This window comes from Helobdella robusta (assembly GCF_000326865.2).
Source record: "Helobdella robusta unplaced genomic scaffold HELROscaffold_12, whole genome shotgun sequence".
Classification (NCBI taxonomy): domain Eukaryota; kingdom Metazoa; phylum Annelida; class Clitellata; order Rhynchobdellida; family Glossiphoniidae; genus Helobdella; species Helobdella robusta.
Window position 1 is genome coordinate 783,098 of NW_008703664.1, and position 12,007 is coordinate 795,104.

General features: G+C 28.6%; 1 protein-coding gene across 1 annotated transcript; it reads left to right on the forward strand.

Moving 5' to 3' along the window:
* Nucleotides 1–5,477: 5,477 nt before the first annotated feature.
* On the forward strand, nt 5,478–11,194 carry HELRODRAFT_72901 (hypothetical protein; the record flags this gene model as incomplete). The annotated part of the gene is made up of 16 exons (XM_009013477.1): nt 5,478–5,543; nt 5,933–5,978; nt 6,264–6,362; nt 6,651–6,766; nt 6,979–7,115; nt 7,362–7,427; nt 7,951–8,011; nt 8,324–8,409; nt 8,848–8,926; nt 9,227–9,385; nt 9,516–9,635; nt 9,828–9,906; nt 10,121–10,248; nt 10,525–10,617; nt 10,769–10,840; nt 11,024–11,194. 16 exons carry the CDS (start codon nt 5,478–5,480, stop codon nt 11,192–11,194), a joined length of 1,578 nt encoding a protein of 525 aa, XP_009011725.1.
* Nucleotides 11,195–12,007: the final 813 nt, after the last annotated feature.

The window sequence follows — 12,007 nt, forward strand, 5'->3', positions numbered from 1 at the left end:
ACTTCAAAATCAAACCTGTTTGAAAAAATATTTGATTGTTACACAAAATCATTAATAAATAATTATAATTATAACTGTCCTAATGAGTTGTCCAATGTCATTTCATTTGAAATACAATTGTGGTACCACAAGTTTAGAATTTTGTCATACACAAAATAATTAGAGTATTAGAACAAGGTTGGAATAAAAGAAGAAAATAAAAATTACTACCAAATAATTCAAAACTTATAAAAAAATAGGATGAGAACATTTTAAAATGACAATAAATTTTGTAAAATTTCAAACTTAAGTTAAGTGAATAATTGTTGGACAGATTAAAAGAATTGTATTGGTTATGAATTCATTATAAAATCTATGATGGATTGTTTTAGTTTAGTTTAGAGATCATTGTTGTATAATGTATATATATAATCAAGGATGAGTACTATGAATTCAGTCTTTCTATTCTAGTTTCCTGCATTGTCAAATTGTTAACAGTAGCTGCTCACAACTTATAAAAACTGTTAAAAATTGCAAATTTTCTAATTATTGAATTGTTTTTTTATATAAAATTGAATTTTGAAAATATATTATTATAATTATGCTGCAATATTATTGATTGAAAATTGAATTGAGCCATGTATTTGTCTTGTGTATGAAATCTGAATCTGAAAGAATTAGCAATTCTAATTACTAGCAATTCAATTGTTCAACTGGGAGTTTTGTTCATAAATTATTCATAATCATTATTTTCTTATTTTACAGCTGTTATAAAAACAAGAAGAAAAAATTGTGTTGTGTTTGATTTTAAATCGTTCTTCTCACGTCTTGTGGCGAATACAATGCTCAAAGTTCACTTAACATTGAGCGCCACTCTTAACATGGTGCAAGTTGAAAGTAAAAATAATTCTTTCAAGATTCGTTTTCTCGGTGACTATAAATGCTAAAATAATAAATTTAGTATTATTTTAATCAGCAAATTTTGCTTTATAACAAAAAGTAGTTTATATACAAAAAAAAATTTTTTAAATCGTGGGACCTGGGCTAGGTATTTTAATTTATTCATGGGATATTAAAAAAATAGATTTAAATTTCATTATGATGAAATACTCCGATATCTAACCTCTATAACCAATCGACACGAACAAAATTAGAGAACGGACTTCAAATAAAAAATTATTAAACATTCAAAATTGGAATTTCAACAAAACTGGCGCGTGAACACCAGTTTCCTGAAAGTGATTTTTAAATTTCATGATCAACGACGTATAAATATAAAGTGCCGAAAGACTTTTGAGTTGAAATGGAGAAATTTAAGAAGTTAAAGAAATCATTAACGAATGATGCACATGCAAATTTAAAAACACGTGTTTTAACTTAAAAAAATTTTGATTTTATTTGATCGAATAAATGTTAGCGAACGAATTTCGTTGAAGAAATTCTGTCTGTTTTTAAATCATTTAAAAAATATTCTGACAGTAAATATTTTGTTATTTTACATCAATCGACACAATATTGTATGCATAAATAAATATTATATATATTTATTCATCGCAAAATTATAGTTAACACGCTGTATCAAAATTAATTTACTAAATGACAATTTTACAACAGTTGTTAAAACCATGTCTTGGTTTTAATTTATTTAAAAAATATTCTGACAGTAAATATTTTATTATTTTACATCAATCGACGCAATACTGTATGCTTAAAAGATTATCTAATATAATTATTCATCGCAAAATTATAGTTAAGACATTGTATGAAAATATATTTACTAAATGACAATTTTACAACAGTTGTTAAAACCGTGTCTCGGTTTTAATTTATTTGAAAAATATTCTGACAGTAAATAATTTGTTATTTTACACCAATCGACACGATATTGTATGCTTAAAAAATTATTAGATACATTTATTTATCGCAAAATTATAGTTAATACACTGTATAAAATTATATTTACTAAATGACAATTTTAAAACAGTTGTTAAAACCGTGTCTCGGTTTGAATTTATTTGAAAAATATTCTGACAGTAAATATTTTGTTATTTTACACCAATCAACACCATATTGTATGTTTATAAAATAATCAAATATATTTATTCATCGCAAAATTATAGTTAATACGCTGTATCAAAATATATTTACTAAATGACAATTTTAATACAGTTGTTAAAACCGTGTCTATTACATGACCACAAACTTCACCTACCACTTGAACACCGATTTCACCTACCATCTGACCACCAGCTTCACTTACCACCTGTCCACCGATTTTATTTACCACTTGACCACCAACTTTATCCACACCTTGACCACATTACAACACAACACAATACAACAAAACAGTATACGTTACATGCAAAACACGTTATATAATATTACAATCCCAAACTTTGTTACTCTTCATCGGATTGGGATATCTTGATAATATCGTCAATGCTGTCGCTTGTTGATTGATACGAAATCTCTTTCATATAGCCAGGCCTGATATTTTAAGAAACTACAGAGACAAACGATTTATGAAGACTTATAATTACAAATATTTATTTATTTGTATTATAATTTTTTATTTTATTACAACAAATATTTATTTATATATATTAATAATTAATAATTTTATATTCACGTCATTTCTAATCTTTTGTGATGCTAGGCGTAAATTAATATGACTAATTTTTAAGTTAGTTTGATACTTTAAGAACCACAAAATTTGAATTAATTAATTAATATATCATCATCAATTAATTGCATCCATGTGAATATTATAGTTTTGAAAAATAATCAAAAATTATTGTATAATTATATAATTATTATATTTTCCCATTTATGAATTTTATTTATGTAACAATTTAGCAACACAAACATAGTCGGTCTGGCTGTGTACGGCTTTTATTACCACTCTTTTTGCCAGAATTTAATTGATTTTTCTACATTACAATTTTTTTTGTGATCAAACAAAGTTTAATATTTCTAATTATTTTAATTTAAATTTTGTTTTACTTTCCATTGTTACTTTTTACTGTGGTTGACGTTAAAAACATCAGCATAACCACTATACCCCTACCATTAATCATCTTCGTAGGCAAACATATAGACAAACAGACAGACAGATAGACAAATTGACAGATAAACAGACAAACGACAGACAAACAACAGGCAAACAAAAGACAGACAGGCACTCACGTCCAGACGGAGCAAACGATAACATCAGGCATGTAGGAACTTCACCAAAATAATTATAGACAGTTCATGTCGAAAATGACTTGACACCATTTAGTAACCAGCAATTATGTACGAGTCCTGGCTAACTGTGGTATACAACAACAGTGTAGTTTAACTACGTGCGTGCGTATGCGTATGTTTGTATACAACATATGTCTATGTGCAATGTATGTATTTTTTGTGTATGTTTTTGTTTATGGATATATTTACGCATACCCTTATGGATATATTTCTGTAAAAATTAACAACATGTTGTTAATGTCATGTTGTTAACAGCATGTTAACAACAATGTCTTCCTTTGTGGACCTTTGAATGAAACATTTAGTAATGTTTAAATGTTAAAGTTTTGAATTTTTTTCAAGCACCAACAGCTTTGTGTTAGTTTGTTTGTTACATAAAAATTTATTTAGAAGTAGTTGTTTAGTCATTGAAAATGAATCTCATTAAGTTAATAAACTCACAGATTCAGACAACTGCGAATTACTTGGCTACCTTTTTTTAACTTATCACACAATTTTGTGTCAATTTTTTTATATAAAACGCTGCATTTACGTATAAAAACTGTGTTTCAATGCATAGAAAGTAATTAGACAATATATTCTGGCTGAATTTTCAGCCATGGCCCCCGTCCTCCCATTAAATTCACTACCAGGTCCACCAGTGAATAAATTATATCAGCTGCACCAGCTATAGATGAAATATTGACGTAATAACGTGCAAATTTTAAAAATTATTCTATATTTTATAGGTAGCCAGCGCAAGAGAATTACCTCACTAACTCATCATTTAGTCTATTAATAAGTCATCAAATATATTAATACTTATTAACACTTTTTCACACACAGGCCTAGCCTTTATTTTTATCGATCACTTCACTAAGTCATCATCTAGTCTATCAATTTGCCGTTACTTTATTTTATATTCCATCGTCAATTACTTTTCTTTTATTTCTCATATTATTATTATTTATTTTATTCTAACATATTTTATTTTTCATGTTTTATCATTTCTCTTCTTCACTGTTTGTATTCATTTTCTTATTTGTTTAATTTTGTTTTACTGCCTTGCACGTTGTTACAGTTTCTGCGTCTGTCAGATCCTGATTTTAAAGAATAATAAAAAAAAAAAAATTTGAAATCGTCAGCGATCCGCCCCACTGAATAATTCTGGAACGTCACATGATAAAAGTTGAAGAACCTTGAAATACACTTCAATTAATTGATAAAGTTGATGATGGTTGTGAATTGAAAAAAGAAGAATGATTCTTATTAAACAGAGAATCTTAAATCGTATTGTAGATGCTGCCAGTTAAAGGAAGAGAGGTAAATTATTTGATAAAACAAAATGTTTAAAGTATCGAGAGCTTCAGAAAAGTCAAGAGCGGTATGATGAACATGGTCATAATTTTTGAGGATAGGTGTTGTTGTGTTGTTGTAGAGTTGAGAGAGATGATGACGAGTGTAGGAAGAAATGCGTGTTGATCTTATAGAAGGTGGTTTAATTGTAGGGTGAAAGATTTGAAATGATTGAAAGTGATAATGGTAACGATGGATATTTTGTTTTATGAATGGAATGAATTGTTCAGGATTTCCATTAAGAAGAAACTAATAAATATGTTATGTAGTAATTGTAAAGTAAACGCAGATGAATGCTGTGATGATTCGTAGAAGGCTGGGAGGGAAACTATCTAAACCTGTATCGAATGGACAGACCCGTAAAGATGGGCAGAACTGTGAGTTAACTGTTGATGAGGATGATGAGTAGTGGTTGATTTTTTTTATAGAAGTTTTGTAGGATAGGTCGGCTGCCTGAAAGCAAAGGCATGTTGACATTTGTAAATATTTTTGCGTTTTAGTTGATGATGAGATGTTTGATGTGGCCAGTTATTGCTGCTGCTTCGTCGGTGTCCCATGATTTCATAAAAATTTAAATCGTGGACAGATGATAACTGCTTTTGAGGTTTAACCATGGGTTTAACATGGAGAAAATGGTTTTGCTTGGTTTTTATTTTTTACAAATTTTTGAAATATTTAAGATAAGCAAGTAATTTTTAATTTGAACTGTTATTTTTGTTATGTGAACCGGCCTATCAATATAAACATTTACAATCTGGGTGACTGTCCCTTATTAAACGTCCCATTTCTTTCTTCGTGTGTGAAATAAGTAAATTTAAGTAACAAGTAAACAAAGTCACGTTTTTCGTCCGAATGTTTTTTTTTTACGATTCAACTTTAGTTTTATTCAGATTTAATTCAGTCGAATTTTATTGAAAATGCAAGTTTACGATTTAAATAGCGTAAAAGTTTACAATTTAAGCTGCGGGAAATCTCTTCCTGACGTAAGTGGTATTTTTTAATTTTTAGCTTTAGTTATCAAAAATTAATATAATATTAAAATGGGTTAATCAATAATACTTTAGTCTTCAATGTTTGATTTTTAAATAATTTATTTTTTCTATTTAATAAAAATTCGAATAATTTAAAATTTTAAAAAATTGTTAAGAGTCAGAACAAGTACACTGAAATTAGTTTTTTTTACCTACCTACCTACCACCATACTTTTTAAATTAAAGATAGGATTAAAAGTTTAATTTTAAAATTGAAATAATTGATAAATTTATTTTATATAAATAAAGAAGTTATTTTTTTAATTCTATTTACTTAGTACATTATAAAAGTATAATTAAATAAATTTAATACCTTGTTTTGTTTGCATGATGATGTTCAGTGGCTGAATGAGAGAAAGAGAAGGATGCTTTTGAAGAAGGATGCAGGTTTAAAAAACAACATACAAACATCTTTTTTAAATTTATATTAATTTTAATAAAATAGGTTTAATAAGTTAAATTAAAATTAATTTTATTCCATTATGATTTTTATTTTAATAAAATAATGTTTTGTTTGCATTGATTATTATATTAAATTATTATTATAATTATAATTGCTACCATAATTAAAACTATTGAAAGAATTAGAATAGTTTTATTTATTTAGCTTATTTATTCTAATTTAGTAAAATAATAATAAATTTAGAAAGTATTATTATAATTATTTTTAAGATCTACGAAGACGCATACAGTTGATACAAGATTTTGAAATGCCCACTGTGAGCACTTCAATTTCGCTGTCCAAAGATGAAAAATACATTTTAGCCACTGGTAATTAATCATTCAAACATTTTTTGGCTTACTATATTTAGTTATAAAATTCTATATTATCAATGATAGAGTAAAAATGTCTGCTATGGTATTGCTTTAAATTTTATCGATTTCCATAATCTTTTCTATATTTGGCCAGTTTCTCTCTTTCTCTCTCTCTCTCTTTCTCTTTCTCTTTCTTTCTCTCTCTTTCTCTGTCTTTCTCTGTCTTTCTCTCTCTCTCTCATTCATTTTAATACTTGTTTCAAAGCAAAATGTATACTTTGTATGGTGTGTTATGATCATAAGGTTTATACAAGCCTCGAATCCGTTGTTTCGATGTCAACCAGATGTCCTTGAAGTTTGAAAGATGTTTAGATTCTGAGGTACTCAAGTTTCAACTTCTTGATAACGATTACTCCAAGGTAAGGTTTTTTTATTCTTCTTTAATTAATATTTGTAATGCTGCAGTACTTAAGATACTGTTCCTTCTATTATTATTTAAAACTAAGCAAACGGCATGCAAAACTGCATAAACACAAACATACAAACACAAACATACAAACATAAACATACAAACATGAAGATGCGAACAAACATCCGCAGTGTATAAACACAAACACCAAACTATATTCAGATAGTATTTCTACAAATTGATCGATATGTTGAGTTTCACTCCAAACATGGAAAGTACTACAGGACGAGGATACCTTTTTTTGGCAGGGATTTCTCAATCCTCAACACCACTAGTGATCTATATTTTGTCGGGGCCAGGTCTGACTAATTACCACATTGCTCATTTTTTTTAAATTTGTCTTTTTATCGGTTGGATAGATATAAAATAAAAGTTTATCAAAAATATTGAGATATGTTTTTTTATTTAAATTTTTGTAACACACAAAACGTATTTTCAATTTTTCTGAAGTTTTGTATAATACGATAATTATTAAATGTTAATATTTACATTATTTGTTTCTATTTACAATGGTAATGTTGCAAAGTGTTGATATTTACTCACAGTTCAGAAGTCTGTCGTCTTAACCTTCAAGTTGGTCGGTTTCTCAGTCCCCTCTCAACTAAGGCAGAGTTAGTTTGTGTGTGTGTTTGTGTTTGTTTGTGTGTGCGTGTGTTTGTGTGTGTGTGTGTTTGTTTGTGTGCGCGCGCGCGTGTGTGCTGGTGTGATAAAGATTTATTTATTTATTTTTAAACCATTTCTTGGAGGATAATTTACTAAAAATTACGAAAATGATGGTGCTAATGTTAATGATTATTGTGATGATGATGATGATGATGGTAATACTTGCAACACGTACTTATGTGTACATGCATGTACATTTGTATAATACGATGTATTATACTTGTATATATTTGTATAATATAATACATAGTATAGTATATATTTGTATAATATAATATATACATAGTATATATATATATATAAATATTATTATAATATATTATATAATATATATTATATAAATATATACATAATATATATTTGTATAATATAATCATTATCATCATTTTACCGGTAATATACATTACCGGTAAAATGATGATAATGATGGTAATAATTTTAAAAAGTAATTTTGTGATACTTATTTAAAAGTGAACTGAACTGCTGTGCATTCAATGAACATCACGAATTATTCTCCTGTGGGACAACACAAGTACGACTCTTGCTCTCATACTAATTTACCATTTTTATGAAAATTTTCTATTTCACTCATCAGAATTTTAGTTTTATTTAATTATTTAATTTCTAACATTTTATTTATTATTAAATTCCTTTTTTTACATTTTCACTGATTTTACTGTTTCACTAAATAAACATATTTCAATAAGTTTTTTGATATGCTATATGCTAAAAGTTTATGGGGCGTTATATGAATTAAAAAAATTTGTTATTTACGTGGGAAGTTATAAGAGTGACCTTGACCTACTAAGAGTGACCTTGACCTACTAACCTAATTACATAATAGGGTATAGTTGAATGCTGGGACCCGAGGGCAAGGAACTGCGTTTGTAGACTTGACTGTGCTGCTCAGTTGATCGCTCATGATAGTGGGTTGGTTGCCATACTTTTAAATTTTTTTTATATATCAACTAAATAATAAATAATTTTTTCAAATTTATTGTTATTTAATTAACTAATGATTAAGTCACTTGAATAACTTAATAAATAAACGAATGAATGATTTGAAATAATTAATGAATTTTTATAGTTTATTTGATTTAATGCTATTAAATATTTAATGCTATTAAAGGCAATATTTTTTAAAAATTTTTCGTCAGTTTTTTAAGTTTTCATTTATATTTTTTTCAACTTTTATAATGTTTTCAAATATACTTTAATATCTCTAAAAATTACTTCTGGAAATTTAGTTTTAGTCGTACTTGGTAAATTTTTATAACATTTATAAACAAATTTCAGTATTTTAAAAAAGATTAATTCTATTATTTTTAAAATTTCACTTATAATTTTGTTAATTTCCTCGCCAAACAGCATCAAGGAACTGCCATCGATCACTGCCCTTTCATATAATGGGCCGACCATAATGGGCGTGGGTACGTCTACTGGCCAGGTTGGTCCTGTGCTCATTATTATTATTAGTTTTATTTTATATATTACGGTGGTTTACTAATATTTTCCGTAATTTTTATTACCATTGATTTTTTTAAACATTTCCTGACATATGGTAGAATAATGTGAAAATGTCTGTACTTGTTTTGGTAAATGAATGAAACGTGCTCTTATGTCATACAAACAAGCAAGCAAACAAGCAAACATGGTTATATATGTATATGATTGTAGAATAGTATACACTGATATAAAAAAACATAGATATATGCAAATAAATTGTACTCAAATATCACCGACATAGATACAGATATACGAGATGAGGGTGAACAAACCAATAGTGACGAAAGATCACAACTTCAACCTGCCAGTCAAATGCATCAAGTTTCATAGGAACGACAAAAACGACAATCTCGTTCTCTCCATCGATAAAAGAATCTTAAAGATGTGGAACCAAGATACTGTGATTATCAGTTTGTCTAGTTTTTTTCGTGTATTGTATTTTGGTTTCTTTTTGTACATATGTTTATTGAAATCATAATTAACATTGATGTTAATTAATGGGCCCCTAATAAATGGATATTAATGAACAGGGAAAGCCCTTCACTTCTATAGAGCCTGAGTCGTCATTGAATGATCTGTGTGTTGTGCCAAACAGTGGTCTCATGTTCATGGCCAATGAAGCTCCAAAGATACTCACTTATTATCTACCTGTAAGTTTATGGTTATGGTGATGATGTAACGATGAAATGGCCGATGATATCGTCAAAGTATTTAATATAAGTGCTAAAAACGATGTCGGTTGTATATTGAACTGTAATAAACATCGCAAAATTATTTCTTCCTATCTAAATTCACAATTTCTTAATTATTATTAACTTGCCAATGAACTTTGACCTTCAAAGGATTTGGGTCAACCTCCTGCGTGGTGCTCCATGCTCACTAGTATTACAGAAGAACTGGAAGAAAGTTCACAAACACAAGGTTTTAATGATTTATATTAATGTTTTGTTCGACTTCTCTAATTTTATTACAATTTTGTGATACAAAATAATTGTATCTTTTTTGGTCTCCTTGAACGTATTTTTTTCTTCTTGTAAGTGACATTTTTTGTGTTCGCCTTTGATCTATTTGAAAGGCACTTCATAAATACACACTCAGTTAATAATAATTTAATAACAACTACACTGAAATGCAGTTTACGACGATTACAAATTTTTAACGAGGACTGAGATAGATGAACTAGGCCTCTCACATCTCATCGGTTCAAACATGTTGAGGGCGGAAATGCACGGATACTACGTCAGGGCTGAGATCTATCAGAAGGTACGTTGAGGCATCGTTATTTGTTTGTTGTAGGTTGGATTTGATGACTGTCATTCGTTGTGTGATGATGTTCTTTAGTTTTTAATTTGTTTTTGATGACGTTGTTATGTTGGTTTTGTTACATTCTTCATAATAAGTATTTCATTATTTACATTGGTATCCTGTTAAAGTTTTGCTGTATGGTGAAATGTTTCCTGGTTTTATTAAGTTTAAACAAATATTTATAATCTGTTTGTGACATCATCATTCGTCACCTCAATGAACATTCCATTGCAGGCCAGATCATTAGTTGAACCTCTGAAGTATTCTGAATATAAAAAGAACCGAGTTGAAGATGTTAACAAAGTAGAGAGCAGAATAAAGGAAGAGGTAATAGCGAACCTTAATACACACAACGTCTACTTATTGGCTGTTGTCGTTGTTGTTGCTTATATACATCTTTCTATATTTATCCGTGAATCTTTTTGATTAGGATTGGTCGAAAAATTATATTAATGATAAATAAAATTAAAATAATTAGAAACCGCTGCCTAAAGTCAACAGAATGATTGCCCAGAAACTTGAGTCGTCATCAAACACTAAGGCTAACAAGGTTTGTTTTGCCTCACTTGAAATTTGCTTGGTTTATTTAGTGTTAATGTTTTATATTAATTTAAATGTTTTGATCAAATAATTCGTTAGTAATTCATAGGATGGTTGCAGCTAATCTTTTTAAAATTTGATTTATTTAAAAATGCAATAAGGTATTTCATTTAATAACTTGTCTTGGACGCAGTTGAAGAAGAATTTGTTACTGGAGGGCAGGTTCTCCAAGATGTTCGAGGATAACAACTTTGAAGTAGATGTCTCCAGTGAGCACTACCAGCGGCTGGTTCCTGTGCTGCCCAAAGTTGATCCTCAGTCAAACAATCAACGCCAACCAGATGAGGTCAGATTAAATTTATAATCAACTTTTTATTAAGTCGATTAAAATTTAATTAATTGTCAATCTTCAATGTAGGGTTATACATTTTAAAATTGATAAAGAATAAGCAGTTTTGTAAGATTTAACATACACGTTTTAGCCGCCAATCTCATCATATATTTTATTATCAAGCAAAATTTCACATACTTTTAGAATAATAATTTGAAACAGCTTGAAGATGAAATCGAAGTTAAGCTGAGTGATGATGAAGAGGATAACGACGACCACGATGACGACCAATCAAGTAGCTCTGATGATGAAAGCACCAGGGAACAAATGAGGATACAACACAAGTCAGTCGTTGGCTTTAAACATCTCTTAATTTAAATCAACGTCTTCACTTACTTCACAACTTATCCATGCTTCCCTTGATTCATTTTACATTTTAATACTTTAATCATAGTGTCGATGCTTGCTGAGCCAAATTATTTCTCATCTTAAATTTGTAAGTACAACCCTTGCCCTTACGTGAGGCTGTTCTATGCAGAGATCATAACATATCAATTTGTCTTCGTTAACACTTATAATTTTTTTACACGGAAACGGCGAGTTTATTTATTTTTCAACATTATTAACAATTCATTGAATTTATAATAAAATGTATAAACCTTTACATACAATGAAGATTGATAAAGGAGCAGAAGAAAATGAAGGAACTATTGAATTTGAAGAAAAAAGAACCAGTCCTGTATGAAATAGGTTCTTCTAACGATCAGCTTTCTTCAAGCAGACAACAGCTTCTGCTTATGCCCAGGTTCATTCACTGATTTTTCAAATTAAATTTTCAGTTTAATT